At 35.5% G+C, this 25,941-nt stretch overlaps 1 protein-coding gene across 1 annotated transcript in view; it reads right to left on the bottom strand.

The window, feature by feature from the left end:
- Positions 1–6,847: 6,847 nt before the first annotated feature.
- The window catches only part of LOC306869223 (argininosuccinate synthase-like), a 33,482-nt gene continuing 14,388 nt past the window's right edge, over positions 6,848–25,941 (bottom strand). The window contains exons 9-15 of the mRNA XM_079415895.1: positions 23,896–23,986; positions 18,468–18,552; positions 18,151–18,215; positions 13,600–13,731; positions 9,849–10,005; positions 7,052–7,117; positions 6,848–6,973 (exon numbers count right to left, since the gene is read on the bottom strand). Coding sequence (XP_079272021.1) covers positions 6,928–6,973; positions 7,052–7,117; positions 9,849–10,005; positions 13,600–13,731; positions 18,151–18,215; positions 18,468–18,552; positions 23,896–23,986 — 642 coding nt within the window. The 3' untranslated portion in view covers positions 6,848–6,927. The remainder of the gene's footprint in view (positions 6,974–7,051; positions 7,118–9,848; positions 10,006–13,599; positions 13,732–18,150; positions 18,216–18,467; positions 18,553–23,895; positions 23,987–25,941) is intronic.

The following is a 25,941-nucleotide window of genomic DNA, read 5'->3' as shown; positions in this document are numbered from 1 at the left end:
CATTTCTATCATTCAAATCCGTTAAAGGATTGTTAGGCTGCATTAATTAGGTCAACCTGAACCGGGAACACTTCCCAAAACACCTGATGTACTTGTTACATTGTTAGAAGAATGGCATCTACGCTAATATTAGTCTGTTTCTTTCTTATTCCGAGGTCACCATAGCCACCCAGATCCAGACTGTATCCAGATCAGATGGTGGATCAGCACCTAGAGATGACCTCTATACAGCCAGGACACCTAGATGAGCCCCAGAGACTGATCCACAGTGAAGACCCTGTCTCCAGACGGCCATCGGGACAAGACCACAGGAACCAGATGAGTCCTTTGCACAATCTGATTCTGCTTTAGCCTAGATTTAAACTGCTGATTTTGTCTGGCCAGAGGAGAATGACACTATTTCGACAAACTATTTCCCCGTCTAAATACTGTAAAGCTGATATAAAGCCACCCAGCTTTATATCAAGCCGATGTAAAGCTGCTTTGACACAATTTGCATTGTTAAAAGCGCTATACAAATAATATTGCCTTGACTTGACTATAGTCACAATGAAGAAGCATTCAAGCAAGATTTTCTTTGTACTTTTATCCAGTACTTGCACATAAGACAAACAGCTTTGACTTTGTTGCTCAAAAATAGTGTCAGTGATTGAAAAAAGTATACAACTTTGTGTGTATGTACTCCAGGAGAGGAGCTGTGCGTTATCAGATGCTGGACCATGAAACTCCTTAACGAAACAAGTTTGATTATACTGATCAAACACATATTGCATGTTCAGTAAATAATATATCAGCTGATTCCATATAAATAATAAATCCATTTGCATTGTTTTAATGATGTTGGAGTGTGTGATTGCTCTGCTGTGCAGCAGTGGTGTGTGTTCTCTGTCATTCGACTCCGTCTTCATGTGTGTGTGTCTCGAGACGTCTGTTCCTGTCAAAGGGCAAAATCAGCCGCTCTCAGATCTATAAAAGCAGATGGGGGGCCATTACTTTCAAAGCTGCTCTATCTTTGTTTCCGGCTTTGCACGTGATAAAATATTGATGGAAAAATAGAAATATTTTGCCTCCTGCTTAATGTTGGCCATCTGAGGGGGTTAATGACTGATCTCATGTTACTGGAGCTTCACACAAACCCTGAGGAGCCACGGCTCAATCGATCGCTCTTCATCATATGCAGCGCTGAGCCACGCGTTCGGAGCAGATGAGGATTTCCCGTAACCGTACAAACGTCCAGCTTCAGCTGCTGCTTCAGTGTCTTTCTGCTGTCAAATCAAGTAAGCTTCAGAATAACTGCAGTCATATCTCCAGATGAACTCTTACTGGACTGAAGCAGCTCAGCTTTACTTGATTCTCCATCAATCAATGTCTCAAATCTGATCATCAGGATCTTTTGAGGAGCGTTTGTTTCCAGAAGCTTTACTTTCACTCTTCCTCAGCGGAGGAAGGATAGCCTCTAAAACATCTCACATCTTCTGAGGAGCGTTTATTTCTTCATCTCTCAATCAGCATTGCATTGCATTATATGTTTGGATCATTTCAGTCGCATCTTACTAAGACATATTACTGGAGATATAGAGCAACCGCTGATATTTAGATCATTTATGTCAGTATTTCGTCATATAAACATCAGCATATCATTCATATTTTTGCTCAGTTTGAGTCTCTGAATAAAATTTAGCTGTTTTTTTCCTCCATATTCTCACTCTGACTATATGAGCCATAAAAGCCTGATGAATATGATACAAATATGATGTACTTATGCAAATTAGTTTTTAAATATATTTTCTATAAAGATTCAATAAGCTGTTTTATTTAAAATGTTTTTTCTGGCTATTTTTTCATATGCCTGGCTTTAATTAGTTGTTGTTTTTATAGAGAGTGGCATCAATTATTTAATATCATTTATTTATTTGTTACGAAGTGCTTACCACGATGTAATGGCATTAATGCATAAATAACACAACTACGATTTGGGTTTCTTTTTTTTTTTCCATATAAAAGTGAACTTAGGAGTGTTTAAGGGCAAGAAGATGGGCACAAAATGATGACAAATATGAGTCATTTTTATGCTTCAGGAACTATATATGAAATACCCAAGATAATGATTCATGCAATTTAATAAGTTTTGAATATGTTCTATTGTGAATAAAATATTGGCTCATGTGATTTGAAAATCTTTTAGTTTTCATTTTATTCAAATTTAAAAAACGTCCCAACATTTCCAGAATTCGGGTTTTAAATAAGTCAAGTAAATAAATAATAACAACAACAACAGTGAGGAGTGATGCTTTACACCAATGTAAACTGTAAACTCAAAAAGTGCCATATTAGTCTGACTTTATGCCTTAAACAGCCTTTTAAACCAGTCTAATGATCGTACCGGAGCATAATAAATCCATGAGGAGAGCAGATATAGCTGTGAGATTATGAGCTCATATCCATCCAGAGCCATTAGCCTGAGATCAAACCTCCAGAGCGTCTTAACCTCCAGATTCCTGTCATCATCCTTAACAAATCTCAGCCTGCAGTACTTCCTCAGATACACACTGAGCAAAACAACGACTTCAAACGGGCTTCGGTTCTCTGCGTTCTCCTGGATCTCCATGTCATTTCACCATTTAACATTTGACATAATTGTCCGCGGACCCTTAATGGCAACAAGTGAGACGAGGGGCCTCTGCGGAGCCGCAGGGGCCCGTGTGAGTCTTGGGTTACTATAATTGATGTTAATAAAGGCCTGCGGTCATTGTGCAGAACAAAGATCAGCGAGACGCAGGTGACTCTTCTCAGGTTCACCTGATTGACATCATGACAGCAGATCTCAAGATTTCTGAGGATTACAAAGCTTTAGTTCAGACTCTAGTAAAGCGTAAATGTGAACACTGGAAGACGTGTGAATGTAAAAAGAGGAGCAAAAGATGGTCGAATGAAAGAAAATTACATCATAAATCCCTGCTTTCTTTAGTATCATTAATATCATGGTGATTATAGTCAGCTAAAACCATAAGAAACATTTTCGTTACAATAAAATGTGAATGAAAATAAATTAAAGTAACAAATTAGAGTACAAAACTCTACATTTATGACTTGTTGGGGTTTTATAATTAATATCAGTGTGATTATAATTAACTAAAACTACAAATATTTTCGTTTCTTGACATAAAATAAACATAATTGATCATTTTCATTTAGTTTAACTTGATGTACTAAAATAACTAAAACTAAACGTGAAATGAAAATGAACAAAAACTATATAGACGTATTTAAAAAAAAAAAAAAAAAAAAAGACAAAAATTTTCAAAAGATAATAATGGAGAATATAATTTCATTGAAATTATTAATAAAAACTATAATATTATATTTCAAGATATTAAAGTAACACTGATTAATATGATTGTATTTATTCATATTTTAATTATTTTTTTAATATTTTCCATTTTCATTTTAGTTTATTTTTTTATTTTGTAGCATTTTGTCTATATTATATATGTATATATACAAATATATTTAAATATTTATATATATTTAGTTTGTGTTAATTTTTATTTCAGTTTTAGCAATTTTGGTACTTTAACTTAAACTAAATGAAAATTAGAAATGTTGCCAACTAACTGAAATAAAATAAGCTTAAGTTAATTTAATATCTAATATTTATTAGATATATATTTTAATTTCAGTTAAACAAACCTGTTTTTAAAGTAGCGTTTACTACAATTGTAGCGCTTACACTATTATTAAAATCACACACACACACATAATATTATTATTATTTTTATTTAATATATTTTATTTGTATTTATTACTTTTTAAATAGTTTTACTAATAGTTTTAATTTTAGTTACTGATAATGCTTTACTTTAGTGTAACTTCAGAGTCTATTTACATGTTGATTTATTGCAATTTTTACTCTGGTAAATCTGTGCCCTGAACACAGAGCAATAATCAGAAATGAAGCGAAACGAAGGGTTTTGTCTGAACAGAGCAGCTCTTTGTGTGACATTGAGTGACGGACAGCAGGATTGGCTTTCAGAGACGACTCTTAATTCTCATGTCTTCCCATTGTGTCCCAGAATCCCTCGGGGCTGTGGCGTAATGAGATGTAATTGAGGGAAGGTCACGGATCATTAATTCACCTGGACGGCTCGCCATGCTTTCATACCTCGACTGACAGGTAGAAGATCTGAGAGCGTGAGACACAGGAAGCTGCTGACTCCACTTCCTGTCTGCGGCAAACACATGAGCTGAAACAAACACCACAGCAGACTAACATACTAACGCTGATTCAGAGATCCAGTCAAGCACATTGCATTCTGGAAAAGAGTACTCAGTGCATGTCAGTCATGAATTAGTTTTTTTTTTCTGGCTCTTTTTCCTAACACTGTAAATCAGGATAATCTATCATTTTATAGTTTCAAATCCTGATAGTCCACCATTTACAGTTCTGCTCATAAGTTTACACCCCCTTGCAGAATATGCAAGATGTCAATCATTTTAAAGGAATAGTTCACCCAAAAATGAAAATTTACCCTCAGGCCATCAGATGAGTATACAGATGAGTGTGTTTCTTCATCAGGTTTGTAGAAATGTGTCTCTGCATCAGTGTCTCAGCAATGGATGCTCTGCAGTGAATGGGTGCCGTCAGAATGAGAGTCTGATAAAAACATCACAATAATCCACACCACTCCAGTCCATCAGTTAACATCTGGAGAAGACAAAAGCTCAAACTAATCCAGCAATAAGACATTTTAACTAAAATATGAATCCATAATCCATAATAACGCTTCCTCCAGTGAAAAAGTGTTCTGGTCAGTGAGATTAAAAGTCACAATTACCTTTATTTTTTTTTTATTTTGTAGTGGAAACAAAACAACAAAACAAGAAAAAAGCCAGAATTGCGAGCTATAAAGTCATAATTGCAATATACAAAGTCATAATTGTGGAAAAAAAATCATAATTCTAAAAATGATGATTGTGAAAATCATAATTGTGAGAAAAGTCATAATTGCCCCAAAAAAGTCATAATTGTAAGATATAATCATAATTGTGAAAAAAATCATGATTGCAAAAAATTAATGATTGCGAGTATAATTGCGAAAAAAGTCAATTGTAAGAAAAAAGTCAATTGTAAGAAAAAAGTCATAATTGCAAGATATTGTCATAACTGGAAAAAAAATCATAATTGTGAGAAAAAAGTCATAATTGCACAAAAAAGTAATAATTGTGAGATATAATCAATTCTGAAAAAGTCATAATTGCAAAAAAGTCATGATTGTGAGATATATTCATAATTGTGAAAAAGTCATAATTGTGAGAAAAAAGTCATAATTGCAAGATATAAAGTCATGACTGAAAAAATGTATAATTGTTAAAAAAGTCATTGTGATAAAAACAATTGTGAGAAAAAATCATAACTGTGAGATATAATCATAATTGCGAAAAAAAAGTCAATTGCAAAAAAGTCATAATTGCGAGATATAGTCATAACTGTAAGATACAAAGTCATAATTGGCAGAAATGGGTTTCCGTATCTAAATGACATATTTTGACCTCAAAACTAATTTATTTATTTACCTTTTTTGTCTTTTGGAATCTGCATGTATTGCATGTGTTCAGCGTTGGTTCACACTGTATAGTGGAGCAGAAAGCGTAAGCGCAGTATGCGAGCGTGTTTTTGTGACGCGGCCTCCTTCAGCCTGAGAGACTAATTCAACAGTGGCTTCATCTCGGTAGAAGAAACGTCCAAATTGCAGCAGGCCCGAGTGATCTCCAGGCAATTTGTCTTCACGTATGCACGTGCTTGTAAATAAAGGGGGCCGGTGGTGTAATTGGAGGAGCGGATGGAGACGCCTGCGGTGTAATTGAGCAGCTGAAGCAGGGGATTCTGGTCCGGCTGAAAGACTGAACGCATGCCTGACGTCTATTACCAGCAGCGGGGGGGATCCAGGTTCTGTCCTTACCAAAGAACAACATTCAATGAGCACGACGGAAATGGAAAGGGAGCAGAAAGCCACAGTTTGGCACCTTAAGAGGAAGAAGTGCAGAAGTATTTGTTGATGGAGAGTAAATGGCTTTTGCCGAGGACTGAAAACATCACGGATGTCACATCATGATGGTTATTTGTTCTTTCTCTTTGCTTTAAAAGCCTGGGCTGAGAGGAAGATCTGCAATGAGAAACTGATGATTTAAAGCGCAGTAAACACCAGACTGATGGACTGAAGGACGTCTGAAGTACCTGCTGCTTTCATATCTAAAGGCTTCAAAAGTAACCCATTCAAGCAGAAATAAGATTTAAAAGACTGCCACATTATACATGTTGAACAATAATCATAGGATCATTCACGTCTGTCTTTTGATGAATTGCTTTTGTCCACCCTTTGTATAAAGCATCTGCTAAAAGCATGAGGGTAAATGCATACATGCAAATGCATAAGTGTAAATGCATTAATGTAAAATGCAGAAATGTTAATGCATAAAAGTAAATGCATAAGTATAAATTAATCAGTGTAAAATCTGTAAATAAGTCTAAATTTCATGTGTAAATGGAGAAATGTTACTGCAGAAATTCAAAAGCATAAGTGTAAAACGCATAAATGTACTGTAAAATGCAAAAGTTAATATGCATAATTGTAAAATGCAAAAATGTACTATAAAATGCATAAATGTAAAATTCATAAATATAAATGAATACTGTAAACTGCATAAATGTTAATGCATAAGTGTACAATTCATAAGCATAAACGCATAAATGTACTGTAAACTGCATAAATGTAAACACATAAGTGCAAATTAACAGGTGTAAAATGCATAAATGTGCATAAATCACATGCCTGACAAACTGATTTGCTGTGTTTTGTGGATTTTAATCAGTAACAGGCTGTAACGTGATAGCTACATGTACAGTAACAGCTGATTGAATGAGAAGAATCACTTCTTCTGAGCGGCTCCCTGCAGACGGTTGTGTTCCCGCAGCCTGAAACACAGCAGATCATCTATGAAGCACCTCGATCAGATACAGACGTTTACGTTCATTCAGACTGCTTTGACTGACCTGACCGCATTGATCCTGATGAATCCAGAGGCATCGCAGGGGTCGTAGTCGCCCTGCACATCCATACTGTAAAGAGAAAACCAGATCAATACAGCACGCAGAAATAATTACTGAATATTCAAAATCTCCAATAGACATGTTCATTATAGAACAACTCAAATAAACTGAGAGAAAACTTACAGGGAAAATTAGAGACAGCAAAGCAAACACAAATAAAAAAAGTAGTGTACATGAAGTAGGATTTGTTTAATGTTGTTTCGGAAAGAAGTCTTCTGCTCACCAAGGCTGCATTAATTTGATCAAAAATAGAGTAAAATTTTTAAATATTTAAAAAATTAAAAACAGCTGTTTTCTATGTGAATATGTGTTAAAGTGTAATGTATTTCTGTGATCAAAGCTGTATTTTCAGCATCATTACTCCAGTCTTCAGTGTCACATGATCTTCAGAAATCATAATAATATACTGATTTACTGCAAAAACTGCAAGCTCACAAAGTCTGTTTCTAAAGGTAAGCATCATAATTACAAGAGCCAAACGTTTCCAATGCAGACAGCAATCCCAGCATGCATCAGTGAGACAATCCACCCATGATGAAAGAATTGATGATTTTGAGCATAATTCACTCAATACCAAAAATGCACAAAGTTGACCCCTGTTGACCTTTGATTTGGCCCGCCATGCTGTATCCCAAGTGAAAAGAAAAAATAGGTGAATAATTTTTTTCAGCTTTTTTTCAAAATGTGAAAATTAAAAAAAAAAAAAATTCTAAAAATTATTTAAAAAATATAAAAAAAAGTTAATTATTTAATAAAATGTAACGCATTTTAATAAAACATATTTTGATATAATGCAACATCCACTTTTGGCCCACAACCCTCAATCAAGTTTAATTTTTAGCCCTTTGTATTAAAAAGTTAGGGCACCTCCACCAATTAATATAAATAACTGATTTAAATAGATCATTAATACAAGTATATAAATAAAAAAATATTAAAAAATCTGTAAATATAATATATAAAAATAATATGTATAAATATATATATATATATATATATATATATATATATATATATATATACACACACATTATATAGTTATTATTATTACGAAATACATTTTTTTATAGTATATATATTTTTTATATATATAGTAATATTACTACATTACAAGGTAAGAAATATTACTATATAATAACATTACTATATACATATATTATATTACTGTGATTAAATACAGAAAAATGTGACTAATTACTTAATTCTTTAATTGACTGACAGCACTAATATTACTATATTACAAAATAAAAAATTAAATAATACTACAACGTTTCATTGTAAAATGAAAAAAAATTGTATTTAAGCAAAATAATATTGTAATCATTATTTTATTTTTACATTAAAACAATAAAATGACAGTACTAATATTTAAGGCTTTAAGTCTTCGTTAAATTTTTTTTAAACAATCAAACTTTTATTCTGACAGAAAACCGCAGGAGCTCTAATACAGAGAAGTGAAGTCAAGTGAAGATCTGATGCTAAAAGAGTTTGTTTCACGGGACGCTCTGTGCTTCAGCGTCGCCTCGAGCGAAAGCGCAAGACGACCTTTCAACCGCGCGCCTCCACACTTAACCGGCATAAAACATGCAACTTCCTCTGAACACAGCCATTAGACAGATGGAGCTGCCCTGAGGACACACAGGGGTCAGACCTCAATGATCTCACTGTTCCTGATCATCACACACACTTCAGACTGAACCCTCTGCAAACACACACCTCACAGAAAACAGGAAGTGTTTGTCCTGATGCTGTTTCACCTACAGCTAAAGATTTACTTCAAGACCCCTGAGATTTGACGTTTTTTATTTCAGTAATTCAGTGACACATTTGCATGTTCCTGGTCACATGGCATGCAGGTAAATACATATGATTTTTAATACTTTTTAAAAAATGTTTTATTATGACTCTGTAGCTGGACTTTAAACTGGATGCAAACAAATGATAGTCCACATTACATCACACATACATACATGTTTTAGGAAGTCAGTTTATTTTAATTAATTGATTATTAATAACTAATTATTGTTATTGTTTTTGGTTGCTTTTATTATATTAATTATATATTTTATCAAATGTTTATATAATATACTATAATATATATTTTACTAAATATTTTTATTTTTTTATTTTATTCATTATTGTATACAACAAAACAATAATAACAATAATAATAATTGCTTATTTTTTTTAAATATTCGATTATTCTAAAATATAATATTTAATATAACAATAATATTATATTATTGTTTTTTTTACATATAATGTTTACATAATATCATATTTTCATATAATAAAAATAATAATTATTAATATTTAATATTTACATAATATATCATATTTTATATAAAAAATATTAATAACCATTATTATTATTATTTAACTCTTAAGTATAAAACTCAAGAGAGAAATATATTACTGTTGTAAATGACATTGGTACAATAAAATAAAAAGTTAACTACTACTACTACTACTAATAATAATAATTTTATTTTACACTGCAGGATATAGTCTTAAATTCTTCATTTTTAACATTTCAAATCCTTGAGCTTTTATATTGGCGCAATACCGGTGAAATACTGTAAAATTATGAAATTATGCAAATGTGCAAATAAAAGTAAACATAGTGAGTGCTGTGTTCCCAAATGCATGTTTAAGTGTTGAGCAGACTGAGCGCAGATGCTGAAGAAGCGTTACTGGTGTGTTCAGGTGAGTCTAAATGAATGACGGGTGGTGTTTTTACCTGACCAGCTCCTCGTTGTACAGGGATTTGGGCGACTCTCGGCCGAGGATGTACACCTGACCCTTAAAGACAGACAGCTGCACGCGACCCTCCACGTTCTCCTGAGATTTATCAATGCAGTGACGGACGAACTCACACTCCGGACTGTACCAGAACCCTGAGAGAGTGAAGAGAACCACAGCGCTTCATTAACACTGATCCAGTAAACGTCAAATATCAGAGGTCTCCTTGTAAACCAGCGCTCCTCAAACTTTCTGACTCCAAGAAGCTCCTCTGCCCAAGACAATATTCAAAGGCCCTTCAAAATATTACTGGCTCTTCTTAAGTAATAACAAAAATACTAATTTATAATTTAAATAAACTAGGGTCGGCAATTTTTTAAATAATTGAATTAAAATAATTATAAATAATTAAATTCTGTACTTTCAGAAGTTCAGTAAGTGAATATTCATCAGGGTTCACACACTTTAGAACCTTTAGACTTGTCTAGTCATATGTGATTTGTTTATTATTATTATTATTAATTACTTACAAATAACAAATGTTTTAGCCATTTATTTATTGTTTTATATATTTTTGTTAGTTGGAGGAGTACATTCTTCTCCTGAAAATATATTTTAAAGCTTAACATAACTAGAAAGAAATTATATTCATTATAGAAATTTCCATGACTTTTCCAGGTCTAGAAATTGCTTTTTAAATATAAAAGAAATATAAATATGACATTAATAGAAATAATGAATATTAAAATATCAATATAAATATTAAAGAAATATATTTACATCTTGCTTTTTAGAGGTTTTAGCTCATTTCTTTTTTGGTTTTATTTTAATTCATTTTAATTAATCTTGCACCTCCCTTGGAAATTTGATGATTCCTGATTGAGACCCACTGTTGTAATTATACAAATTTTCTTTTGAAATGTAGTTACTTCTAAAATAAATCACTGTGGTGTTTTCATTTTATTTACAGTAAACAATAAATTGTTTTGTTTTGACTGGTCGGTAGAACAGTAAAATAAATTCCAGGTTCAAAAGCACTTCATGAAGAATTAGAGTGAACTGAGGAATCCTGGTGACTGAATGTTTTCAAACACAAGCAGACCTCAGCGTGAAACTGTCTGGTTTCTACTTCAGCTGTGTTTAGAGGTGATTCGATCGCTGTTTGTGTTGTTTGTGGTCTGATGTATTCCGGCGCACAGGTGTGTGAAGCAGCAGCAGTCTGTCTCTCTGTGGTTCAGACTCTAATGAGTTTAATCTGAGGCGAGCGTCCCGCTGCTCACTCCTCTGAGGGACAGGGCCCCGTGCTCACATAACGCTTTAATTACAGGGGCTCCGTAATCAGCTGCTAATGGGCCAAATCCTATTATTAGAGGGGAGGAGTGGAGACCTGCTGCTGCTCACAACAGACAGATGAACACACCTGAGACACCACAGACACACAGACAGACAGACGGACAGACATCCAGACACAGACACAGACGGACAGACAGACAGACAGACAGGCAGACAGACAGACGGACGGACGGACGGACAGATAGAAGGACAGATGGACGGATAGACGGACAGAGACACAGACAAACAGACAGACAGACGGACAGATAGAAGGACAGACGGACAGACAGACAGACGGACGGAAAGATAGACGGACAGACAGAGGGACAGACGGACGGACAGACAGACAGACGGACAGATAGACGGACAAACAGACAGACAGACGGACAGAGACACAGACAAACAGACGGACAGACAGACAGACAAAGACACAGACGGACGGACGGACAGACAGACAGACGGACAGATAGACGGACAAACAGACAGACAGACGGACAGAGACACAGACAAACAGACGGACAGACAGACAGACAGACAAAGACACAGACGGACGGACGGACGGACGGACAGACAGACGGACGGACAGACGGACGGAAAGATAGACGGACAGACAGAGGGACAGACGGACAAACAGACAGACAGACGGACAGACAAAGACACAGACGGACGGACGGACGGACGGACAGACAGACGGACGGACAGACGGACGGAAAGATAGACGGACAGACAGAGGGACAGACGGACAAACAGACAGACAGACGGACAGAGACGCAGACAAACAGACGGACAGACAGACAGACAGACAAAGACACAGACAAACAGACGGACAGACAGACAGACAAAAACACAGACGGACGGAAAGATAGACGGACAGACAGACGGACAGACAGACGGACGGACAGACAGACGGACAGATAGACGGACAGACAGACGGACAAAGACACAGACGGATGGACGGACAGACAGACAGACAGACAGACAGACAAAGACACAGACAGACGGACGGACAGACAGACAGACAGACAGACAGACAGACAGACGGACGGATGGACAGACGGACAGACAGACGGACAGACAGACAAAGACACCGACAGACAGACAAAGACACCGACACAGACAGACACAGATAGACAGACGGACAGACAGACACAGATAGACGGATGGAGAGACAGACACAGATAGACGGATGGAGAGACAGACACAAATAGACGGATGGAGAGACAGACACAGACTGACAGACAGACAGACAGACAGACACAGATAGACGGACAGACAGATGGACTGACAGACACAGATAGACGGAGGGACAGACAGACGGACAGACAGACAGACGGACGGAAAGATAGACGGACAGACAGAGGGACAGACGGACAAACAGACAGACAGACAGACAGAGACGCAGACAAACAGACGGACGGACAGACAGACAGACAGACAGACAGACAGACAGACGGACGGACAGACGGACGGAAAGATAGACGGACAGACAGAGGGACAGACGGACAAACAGACAGACAGACGGACAGAGACGCAGACAAACAGACGGACAGACACAGATAGACGGATGGAGAGACAGACACAGACTGACAGACAGACAGACAGACAGACACAGATAGACGGACAGACAGATGGACTGACAGACACAGATAGACGGAGGGACAGACAGACGGACAGACAGACAGACGGACGAAAAGATAGACGGACGGACGGACAGACAGACGGGCAGACAGAGACACAGACAGACATTTTATATTTTATGTGGTGTCATGATTTCATAAAAACAAAGGTTTATTATCGTATGTTCTTTTGGCGTTTCATTTATTGTATAGCTTTTAAAGGTATACAGCAGCAGCAGTATGGTGTAACATTTATTTGAAACACATGTATTTGGTACTTGCTACCTTATATCTTCATTCTTTCCTTTCATTCATGGCTATGGAAAACCTGCATCTGATGTTTCTCTACATTGAATAAATAGTGACTCGGAGATGTTGTTCTCCTGCCTGACCTCCATTGAATGAGAAACGAATCGAAAAATAAAAAAACCCACATCAAAGAAACTGGAGTTCCAGAATACACCCACCGATTGCCTAATTGCCACGGACCAATGGCAGCTCAAAGGTGTTTAGGAGCCAAAACAAACTCCCCCAGAAAGTTTGCTTTGGTGAGCTGTTTCGAACTGCCGAAACGAACTCAAAATGAACTTCGTTTCGGCCCTGATTTTGTTCGAAATGATGTCATATCAGTTTGTTCTTCGAGTTCATTTGAAGTACATCAGGCCTTAACAGACAGACGGACAGACAGACAGACATAGACAGAGAGAGAGAGAGAGAGAGACACAGACACAGACAGACACCCTCTTTTCTGAACTGTAAATGTGAGTTGGTTTGTAATGACAGCTCAACCCTGATCCGTACCGTTATAGATGAGCTCGGAGAACTTGATGCCAAGACTTTGTTTGATCTTCCGAACCTCTCGGTCCATCGTGAAGGTCTCAATGTCCAGATGAGTGTGAAGCAGGATAGTTCCTCCAGGGGTTTCATAGATACCTGATGGGTAAAGAAAATGAAAAAATCATTGTTTCAGCCCCGAGCGAAAAGAGGTTTGATTTTACCATCACAAAACCGATTAACACAAGAAGAGTAGCATCAAGGCAATGTCTAGTAAAAAATAAGAACAGCGTTAAAAGAGTTTTCTGTGCTGATTTTTGGGAACAATCCCATTCATTCTGAATTATGGTTGTCATGACGACGGGTGTTGACGGACACATTGACAGCTGCCACATGAATGATAATAGAGAAGGAAAGCATCATTGGAGTCTGTCAGCATCCGCTGCTCAGCTTTACGCTACCCGGCAATTTACAGCGTCTGCGTCTGACACAGAAATGAAGCTTCGCTTGGCTGTCTGAGGGGTCACAGGTGATGATGAACGGACACCTGAAGGTCCAGAGGCTGCTATTCTTCAGAGCTCAGAGCTGACAGACGGGAATGAAGTCTTTACACAAACACACATGATGATGATTGACTGTGTCCACTCTATAGGCCAGAAAATGACCAGCATACACACCATTCAGATTAAAAACCAGGATATGCTTTTCAATGGCCAAATCAACCAAAATATGATTCTTAAATTATTTGATTTACTACAACATAACATATCACTAAACATCAATAAAAAAATTTAAAACATCTAATAAATATGAATAAATAAAACATTATATTCCAAAAATTTACTTTTTATTAAAATCACTGGACTATAAAAAATTGGGCCAAATTTGGACATTTTCACTTAGGGGTGTACTCACTTTTGTGTCCAGCGGTTTAGACATTAATGGCTGTGTGTTGAGTTATTTTGAGGGGACAGCTAATTTACTCTGTTATACAAGCTGTACACTCACTACTTTACATTGTAGCAAAGTGTCATTTCTTCAGTGTTGTCACATGAAAAGATATAATAAAATAATTACAAAAATGTGAGGGGTGTACTCACTTCTGTGAGATACTGTATATATCAGGCTTATTATAGCTCACTAAAACAATTTTTTTAAAGAAAATAAATGTTACTAACATTAAATAAAATATGAAAAAAATTATTTCAGCAACATTTGTCATTTTAATTTAGTTTAGCTTGACACTAAAATAACTAAATCTAAAATACAATTAATAAAAACTATATAGGCACATATTTTAAAAAAGTACTAAAAATGACAAAAATACACTATAACTATAAAATGAAAATGTAAAATATAAAATAATAACAGTATTGTAAATATTATTTAAAACTAATATATATATATATTTTTTTTATTTTTATTTTTTTATTACAAATGATAAAAAATAGATTTATGTGAAAATATGTGATTTCCAATTACTTAAAATCAGACACAGTGCTGTTAAAGTTTGTAACACAGAAACAGTGAATAAGACAAAAAGATTAAAGATTAAAGACTAAAGATTTCTTCCAGTAAAGGTACAATTCCTTCATTAAACAGAAGCTTTTTGACTTCTAAGAGTCTTTCGTGTAAAACAATCTCCGTCCCTGGAGGCAGAAGCCCGGCTCAGTCCAAACCTCTGAAAGGCCACAGAAACTGCTGCCCAAAACAAGACTTAGCAAATTACCCACATCTCTTAAGTCCTGAAAAGTGGCAATCTGATACATTAAGACTGTGGATTTAGCGCAGGAGATTGAGGGACTAAAGCGCTGCGCTTCCGTCAGGAAAATCTGATAAAAGTCTCTGCAGGTATTAAGATCCTGAGAGATGAAGGACTGATTTACATGCATCTTTACTCAGCAGAGATGGGGACGATGAGGTTAAATGGCTGGTGGCTTATCATTCCTGACTCCGGTGGTGTTAATACTGCTTTAACACTTCAAAGACTGTCCTCTGAACACACACACACACACACACACACACACACACACACACAGTCACCTGATTTAAAGAGCTTAATAACTCAAGCCTGAGGCTGCGACACAGTGGCATTCACCAAAACTTTGTGCTCATTGAAATATATATATTAGATGAAAAATTTTAACTAAACAAAAAAAGATTTAAACGCTGCATTAGCAGCTAACCAAAAAAAGTTGAAAAAGTTGAAACACTAAAATTATAAGAAATAAAACTGAAAGAGATTAAACTTAAATACAGTAGTCAACATTTGAAGTGGATCAAAACCGTTCATCAAAGTTGTCCTAAGACAAGAATGCATTTTGGTTTTAGGTTTTAGGACAACTTTGATGAACGGTTTTGATCCACTTCAAATGTTGACTACTGTAATAATATTTTTTCAAAAAGCACAGAACAAAATAAAAAAAAATAAAATTCAAAAAATTCAAAATATTAATAAAACCTATAATAGTATAAAGTAATAATAAAATAACACTGGTTCCGCATTAACATATGCTGCACTATATGGTGTTTCTTCAAAACATAAAATCCACTTTATTTCTAAATATTAGCCAATAATATAACTTTATAAAATGTCAATTTTTATTATGGTCTTCTATAATTACAGAAGTGTATCTTTATAGAAATACCAGCCTTTAAGTTCTAATATCATGACCTATGACAGTATTACGGTTTTAGAAATATTTAGAATTTTTATTTTTATCTTTCCATATATTTTCATATTAATTTTATTAAAATCATGATTTAATCATATGTTAATGAGAATCCAGTGTCCTTCTAGTAATACTATTATGGCTTTTATTTAATGTTTGAATTAGTGTTTATTTTATATGTTCACTTTTCGTTTTATATTTGTAATTTTGATTTGTGCTTTTGTAATTTTTATTAATTAGGTTTAATCTATTTTAGGATTAAAATTATACAGTGATGTAAACTATCACCCAGATTTTGTAATGTTCTTGAATATTAAATCAATGTTTCGGAGCGTCTTCTGCTCACCAAGGCTGCATTTATGTGGCCAAAAAAAATGTGGAATAATTTTAGCTGTTTTCTATGTGATTATCTGTTAAACTGTAATGTATTTCTGTGATGCACAGCTGTATTTTCAGCATCATTACTCCAGTCTTCAGTGTCACATGATCTTCAGAAATCATTCGAATATGCTGATTTGCTCATTTCTGATTATTATCAATGCTTAAAACAGTTGTGCTGCCCAATATTTCTGTGGAAACTGTAATATAAATCTTTTGACACATTATAAATGTCTTTACTGTCACTTTTGATCAATTTATGCATCCTTGATGAATGATTTCTTTCGATACTGCAGACCTGAGTTATGGTAATATTTAGAGAGCATGTAATTGCATGAGATGATGAAGTAACTCCTGTCCTGTGATCACTCTGGATGAGTTCTGCAGTGATTTCTTGTTCTGTCAGCGAATGACAGCTTCCGTCTGAACCTCCGTCTGGGTGAGCGTGACACACATAAACACCAGTTCACTTCATTCTGCTGGACCGTGTCACATAAACACAGGCTGTCAGGGTCTTTATTGAACATCCTAAACGCTGACTTTCAGAAGAATAGGTCTGATCTTCTGTGAACCGTTGGGGAAAACAAGACCTCGCGTATTTTTCCAATTCCTACCTGCCACTCCGGAGACAGTGGAGGAAGACAATTTGCCAATCAGAGCGGCGTGAGGCCGACGGACCCAATACAGCGGCTTATTCATCTGAAACTGCTCTTCACAAAACATTTGATGGAAGGGAGGAAAAGCTTTTGCCAACAGTTGGACAAACATCAAACGTGAGGGACTTTACATACAGTTCAAGGATCAGAAATTAAAAGTGAAGCGTTTCATTTCTGCACCGTTCCATGGAGTCATTTCTGCATTCTGCAACACTGAAGAAATTATGATAAAATTATCACTTAAAAAAAAAACTAAATTGGTGTAGAAGCTATTTTCACTCACAATTAGAAAGAAACACATGGAATTTAACATGAATTTTTGAAGTAGAAGAATTTTATGGTATTTTCTTGCAAAACATACTTTTTAAACATTAAAAGAAAATATAAGAAAATGTGTTATTATTATTACTTACAAAAAACATAAAAATTATATTCATTAAACATATATTAAAATGAGTGCGTATAATTTTATATATACTTTTATTTATATTTTATTTTTGTTAACAACAACAATAATATAGGAAATTAATTTATTATTATTATTAGCATAAATAAATAATAAAAAAGATTATATATTAAGTGCATAATTTAATATATACATGATTATATGTTTTATTTATATTATATATATATATATATTTATTTTTCTTCATAATAACAACAATAAATTAATATTCATATAATTATCATAACTTAGTATGATTTTGTCATAATTTCTTTAATTTGACAGTATTGCAACAACCATTCATTTCGCTATTTGCTTTTTGGTTTGATTCCCAGTGAATGCATGAACTGATCAAATGTCTATCTCGAATGCAATGTAAGGCGCTTTAGATAAAGAATCTGATAAATGCATAAATGTAGATTTGTACCTCTGGACTTCATTCCAATGAAGCGGTTCTCCACAATATCGATCCTCCCCACACCATGCTTCCCACTGTGAAACCAGAGAGTGTGTTATTGACCAATGACTACATATTCAATACATATACAAATGCACATATTCTCCAGTGACACATACCCTTACTGTACCAAATGACATTTGTATGTTTATGTGGCTGATTATGAACGAATACAATCTGAAGTTTCTGATCGCCCCCTTAAGGAGCCACAGAGAAACACAAGCTCTGATCAGATCATTGCTGAAGACATGATAGTACACACTGAGACTGAACTCCTTCATGCTCACCCGATCTCATTCAGATAGCAGAAGATCTCCAGCGGCGTCTCTTTACATGTTCCTTCCTTTACATGCGTGACTTTGACTGGAACACCTGAGAGAACCAACATACATCAGTGTGAGGAACATCATCCACATCAGAGAGAGAAGAGCGGCACGGGAAAATAACAAACACTCTGCTGCTCGGAAATGAGAGAGAAAACGACAGAACAGAATGACAACGATAAAACAGACAGACGGATGGATGGATATTATATTTATTTATTTAATGCCATGTCAACATCTTAGGCTGTTTTCATGGCATAAACAATTAAAAATATACAAGTATAACAAATACAATAAAAACCAGCATACAAACAAACACAAGTTATATTACAAAAGATTTTACATTAACATATGATGATGGACGGATGGATACATGGGTGGGTGGGTGAACGGATGGATGGATGGCTAGATAACCAGATAGATAGATAGAGAGATAGAGAGATACAGACAGTATGTTTTAATCTTCATTTTCATCACTACATCTGTTGTTTTATCCGTTTGAATACATTTAAAACGTATTTATCTTTCCTTAACTAAATTAGTGACTTATATTTCATGTTTAAGTGTGGCTGAAGAGTCTAGATATAGTGTTTTTGTGGCTGCTGTAGAAGTGAAATGATCAGATCAGTCTGCTTGAATCACGCTGAATAGTCGACTTATTCATAACGTGAAATGAGCGGCTCAGAGGCCAGAGGTGGAGGATACCAATGGATCGGGGGGGAGGAGGAGGAACTGAAGGAGAAGGCGGAGAAGACTTTTGAAGGAGAAAGAAAAGATCCCATACGGGTCTGATTAGCATTTAACACGGGGTTCTGCTCATCCGTTCACAGCTGTAAACACCAAAAACCATCATCATTATTTACTGTCATTTCAAACTCGGATGTTGTTCATTTTTTCATAGGAGACAATTGAAAAAAAAATCTTCATGCAGTTTTTAACATGAAATTTGACTTTTGAATTTAGAATTTTGAGATCTGAACTTGACATTTGAATCAACAACAGTTTATAGTGACCACGTCTCCAAAAAGAGAAAAACTGCATAAAAGTATCTTTATTAGTCCATAGACTCTATATTCTAAAGTCATATGACCGTTATGCAATAGTAATTTCTCTAATATCAGATATGGTGTGGTTACACGTGTTGTCCAGTGTTATTTTAGTATCGGTAAGATTTATTTTATTAATACTAGTTTGAATTATTGCGTTTTTATTTAAATTTCCTTAAGGTTTTAGTAACTTTGTTGTGTTTTTTTTTTTTTAATTCAAATTTTATTACTTTAAAAAAAATAAAAAAATAATATGTTTTATTAATTTTATTTCAGTTTAAGGTTTAGTCATTTTAGTGCATCAGTTAAAATAAATGAAAATGAGAAATGTTTTGAGAGCTAGCTGAATTCATTTAATACATTTTTTTAAAATGGTATTTTATTTCAGTTAACCAAACCAAAAAAAAAAAAGTTTTTGTATATTTTTGTTTTAAATTTTTGTTTGAGTTAACTATAATAACCCTGGTGTCGTGCCATGTTTGACTGCAAGATATGACACAGGTTGGACATTTATAATCTCAAATATCAACTTTCATGACTCATACAGTCTCTTATGACATTTCTTATACCTTTTGAAGCTTATAAGTCACTTTGGGCTGTTGTTGCATGGGAAAGAGTAAATAAAGCCACTTTTGGTTAGTCCCTTGACAAATATTCTCGGGTGAGAAGTTTTCGTATCCAGAGTCCTCGGACCACAGGGCACCCAAAAGAGCAGACAAAGCCCTCGAATCCTTCAGATAGTTAATAATTAGATTAAAAGTTCAAATAAATGAAACAGCGCATGAAGACGGAGTCTCTCGGCCACTTCTCTCTCTCGGTCTCGCTCCGCGTGCACTGCATTCACCGCACTCTTTCTCTCGGCCTTAGAAAGGCAACAATAGGACAGAAGACACAGTTGTAGGAAAAATTACCGCTTTACATTTTTCCACTCTTTCCCCGTCTTTCGCACCGTTCCCCTTTTGAGGAGCAGTAGAAGACGTGGCAAAGAAACGGGGGTTAAAATGACAAGAGGGAAAAGGTTTGGTCGTTAAAATTCTTTTTTCTCAATGAGAGAGAGTGCTGAGAAAGTGAGGAGAAGAAAAGACGCAGCAGAATAGAAAGATAAACCAGGTCTTTACAGGAGCGGGGCGGCGACGGGGGGCTTCTATTGTGAGAATCACTAAAACAGCTTTTCTCATGGACATTAAATGGACGTGCTCAAATATCTATGAATACTGATGGCCGATCAAAACGGATCATAGAGCACAATGACATCGCTGTCTGATAAAATCACATTACTAGTTCACTCGGGGTCCCACACAACCATTGAAATTCTAATTCTGCAAATATGGGAACCGGAGTTCGACTCCCTCACGCACTTTGTTTAACTGTCTAAAAACAGTTTCTTTGAGAAACCCAAACATTTCACTGCACAAACACACGCTCACATGCTGCTTCATTATATACTACACAGCAAATCACAACTGAAGGGTTGCTTATATCATTGCAGAAAACTGTATTATTGCACAGCTCTACATATAAAAAACAGATATTATATACACACACACACACAACCATGTTTATTTGGACACAGGCACAATTTGTATTATTTTAACTGCTGACCAAAACATATTCAAGTTACAGTTATATAATGAATATGGGTTTAAAGTGCACACTTTGAGCATCACATTGGAGGAAAGGTTAAGGAATTACAGCTCTTAAATATGTACCTCCCCCCTTTTCCAAGGGACCATAAGTAATTGGACAGATGTGGGCTATTCTTTCGTTATTTCTACATCAATTAAGCAGGTAAAAGGTCTGTGGTTGATTCTAAGTGTGTCATTTGCATTTGGAAGCTGTTGCTGTGAACCACATCATGCGGTCAAAGGATCTCTCCATACAAGTGAAACAGACGATTATTAGGCTTCAAAAACAAAACAGATCCATCAGAGAGAGAGCAGGAACATTAGGAGCCAAATCAACAGAGAAAACAAGACTGCACTGGTGGTGAGCTCAGAAACATAAAAAGACCTGGACGTCCACGGAGGACAACAGTGGTGATGATCGGAGAATCCTCTCCATGGTTAAGAAAAACCCTTTCACGACATCCAGCCAAGAGAAGAACACACTCCAGGAGGCAGACGCGTCTACAATCAAGAGAAGACTTCACCAGAGCAAATACAGAGGCTTCACCACAAGCTGCAAACAAGGCCTGATTAGATTTTGCCAAAAAAACATCTAAAAAACCAGAGCACTTCTGGAAAAGCATTCTTTGGGCGGCTGAAATTAAGATCAACCTGTACCAGAATGACTGGAAGAAAGAAGTCAGAAGCCCAGATTCAGTCAAATGCAGCAAAGCTGATTGAGCAGTGCTTCAGAGTACAAATGAACGATGACCCAAAACATACAGCAAAAGCAACCCAGGAGTTTCTGAAGGTAACAAAGGGGAATATTCTGCAACGGCCGAGTCAATCTCCTGATCTCAACCCGATCGAGCAGCATTTAACTCGCTGAAGACTAAACTAAAGGCAGAAAGTGCCACAAACAAACAACTGAAGTCAGCCGTAGTAAAGACCTGGCAAAGCATCTCAAAGAAGAAACCCAGTCTCTGCTGATGTCCATGAGTTCAGATTTAAGGCAGTCATTGCTTGCAAAGGATTCTCAACAAAATATTAAAAATTAAAATTTTATTTATGATTACATTTATTTGTCCAATTACATTTGAGCCCCTGAAAATGAGAGATAAAAATGGTTGTAATTCCTAAGCATTTTATGTTATATTTTTGTTCAACCCCTTGAATTAGAGCTTAAAGTCTGCACTTCAATTTCATCTTGATTGTTTTATTTTTAATTGGGTTCTGGTGGCATACAGAGCCAAAAGTATGAAAATTGTGTCAGTGTCCAAATATATATAGACCTAAATGTGTGTGTGTGTGCATATATGTAGATAGATAGATAGATACCTTCTGCTCACCAAGGCTGCATTTAATTGATCAAAAATACAGTAAAATTGTAAAATATCATTATAATTTAAAATGACTGTTTTCTGAATATCCATTAAACTGTAATGTATTCCTGTGATCTGCAGCTGTATTTTCAGCATCATTACTCCAGTCTTCAGTGTCACATGATCTTCAGAAATCATTATAATATACTGATTTACTGCTCAACAAACATTTCTGATTATTATCAATGTTGAAAACAGCTGTGCTGCACAATATATATATATATATATATATTTTTATGATACGCGAGATTCTTTGATAAATTAAAAGCTAAAAAGAACCAAATTTTTTCAAAATAAAAATCTTTCGTGTCAATATACACTACTGTTCAAAAGTTTGGGGTCAATACGTTTTTTTAAAGAAATTAATACTTCTATTCAAAGATATGTTAAATTGATAAAGAAGTGAAAGTAAAGACTTAATAATAATGTTTCAAAAGATACATACTATATAGCACTATCTACTGCTTCATTGTTTATATTGTCACAAAAATTTTAATGAAAACCAAACATGAAATGAAAGCTCTGTTAGACATTAACCATAAACATATAGCACGCTCAAAAGCAATATAGAGCAAATCTCAACTACTTGATTTTTTTTTATTTTGTCACAAAATGTAACTATTATCGTCAAACTCTAATGTGCTATATGCGACAATAAGACATGAAGATATTAAGATATTATAAACATTATCTTCATGACTTTCGTGTAAAGCTGCTTTGAAACAATGTGTATAGTAATATATACATTATATACATATATATATATATATATATATATATATGTACCGCGTGCATAATTATTATGCACGTTGATACGATTTCTGTATTGCATTAGTTTTGAATATTTCTCATGGGGATTTAATAATTTTTGACTTTTTTGCTTTTTTGGGCTCATTTTATCTGTAAAAGAAAACATGGCTAAAAATTCTGCACACCTGAATATAAGGAGTTTTTCACTTCCAGCCTTCATGGACAATTATATATCACTTATAAACGATTAACTACAAAATTAATAGTAGTTATTAAGATTGATGCAGTTTGGAATTGATAAAATGTGCTTGGAAAAAAAAAATGTCATCAGAATATCAATGTGCCTAATAATTATGCATGCGGTGTATAAATACAGTATATTTGACTTGATATACATTTATTTAGGCTACTTTAGATTTAAACTAAATGAATTGCTCTCTCAGTAAAACATTTTTTCGTCATTTTTTTTTCTTTCCTGCAGTCAGTATTAATTTAATGTTAGATAGTAGTTTACAGACTCATGAAACAGTTGACTCTATGAGATCTGTGCCTGTAAACCGTAACAAAACAGCAATTTGCAGCACATTTGTAGAAAGACACATTCACTAACCTTTAGCGAAGTGGATCTCCAGCACGTCTGGCTCATTGGGTGAATCTTCTGGGTTCTTGGTCATCTGGTAGAGATCTGGAGGTGCGTGATTCTGACAAACAGCAGAAACCACAGCTTTAATTCAACATTCATTCATCAGTACATCAGCAGGGCTTTATGACAGAGATTCCCAAACAGTACCGCCACTCCCTATAGGGCACCAACTCCCAGGGAGGGCACCATCCTAGTTGCTTTCATTCTATATTAATATTAAAATACACAAATACATAAATAAAATAATATAAACACGACTATATGGGTCAATAAATGTCACTGTCACCGAAAAAAAATTATTCACTGAATTTACTAAAAAAAAAGTAAGGTAAGTGGTTGCAATCAATTTATTTTAGTTTGCCAATTCAAGTCTGTTCCAAGTCTGTTCACACCAAGTCAAGTCTGTTCATGTCAAGTCAATTCTTTTCATGCCAAGTCAAGTCTGTTCCAAATCTGTTTATGCCAAGTCAAGTCTGTTCATGCCAAGTCAAGTCTGTTCCAAGTCTGTTCACGCCAAGTCAAGTCTGTTCCAAGTCTGTTCACGCCAAGTCAAGCCTGTTCCAAGTCTGTTCACGCAAGGTCAAGTCTGTTCCAAGTCTGTTCACGCCAAGTCAAGGCTGTTCCAAGTCTGTTCACGCCAAGTCAAGGCTGTTCCAAGTCTGTTCACGCCAAGTCAAGTCTGTTCCAAGTCTGTTCACGCCAAGTCAAGTCTGTTCCAAGTCTGTTCACGCCAAGTCAAGTCTGTTCAAGTCTGTTCACGCCAAGTCAAGCCTGTTCCAAGTCTGTTCACGCCAAGTCAAGCCTGTTCAAGTCTGTTCACGCCAAGTCAAGTCTGTTCCAAGTCTGTTCACGCCAAGTCAAGTCTGTTCCAAGTCTGTTCACGCCAAGTCAAGCCTGTTCCAAGTCTGTTCACGCCAAGTCAAGTCTGTTCCAAGTCTGTTCACGCCAAGTCAAGTCTGTTCCAAGTCTGTTCACGCCAAGTCAAGCCTGTTCCAAGTCTGTTCACGCAAGGTCAAGTCTGTTCCAAGTCTGTTCATGCCAAGTCAAGTCTGTTCCAAGTCTGTTCACGCCAAGTCAAGCCTGTTCCAAGTCTGTTCACGCCAAGTCAAGTCTGTTCCAAGTCTGTTCACGCCAAGTCAAGTCTGTTCCAAGTCTGTTCACGCCAAGTCAAGTCTGTTCCAAGTCTGTTCATGCCAAGTCAAGTCTGTTCCAAGTCTGTTCACGCCAAGTCAAGTCTGTTCCAAGTCTGTTCATGCCAAGTCAAGTCTGTTCAAGTCTGTTCACGCCAAGTAAAGTCTGTTCAAGTCTGTTCACGCCAAGTCAAGTCAAAATCAAAGTGCTTGTCCACCCTGTCATCTTGATATTTTACAATAATATTTGAAATAATAATTCAATCATATCCAAATATCACAGTTTTCTCCAAATAAGAAAAAACACATGTGCGAATTGTATTTAAAGTTTATTTAAAAACACATGGTTTACATAAAATATTTTATGTATTTATGATTTGAAAGCAAACAAATAACCCCGTTTAGGAAAGGGACATTATACCTTTCAGAAAAAATAATGTGCATCTTAATTTTGCAATGAAATTTGCAGACTAAGAGGACTCGGGATTTTGCTTCAAGACCGTTCAAGACCTCAACTGCAGGAATATCACTAAATTGTCTGATTTATTTACAACCATCATTAATGTGTTAACCATCATTAAAATTAATTTAATAAAACATCCAGTTTTTCAGTGTTTTAAAAACATTTTTATGTGAACATTGTACAATTTTGCATACATTACAGGAACTTATCTTTTGAGTGTTCTCTGTATGCTGTGATTCAAGTAGCAACATTTAAAAAACATTAGACGAACCTCTAACTAAAATGTTTCAGAAAAAGTTCCACAAACAATGTATGAATAACCTTTTTGTGCTAACATTTTCAGAACATTATGACCACATAACTTTGAAAAAACATTCTAACAACAATACTGGTAGAATGTTTGTTCATAACGTTTCCCGA

The sequence above is a fragment of the Barbus barbus genome (assembly GCF_936440315.1).
Source record: "Barbus barbus genome assembly, chromosome: 5".
NCBI lineage: Eukaryota > Metazoa > Chordata > Actinopteri > Cypriniformes > Cyprinidae > Barbus > Barbus barbus.
This window is presented reverse-complemented; position numbering and strand designations above follow the sequence as displayed.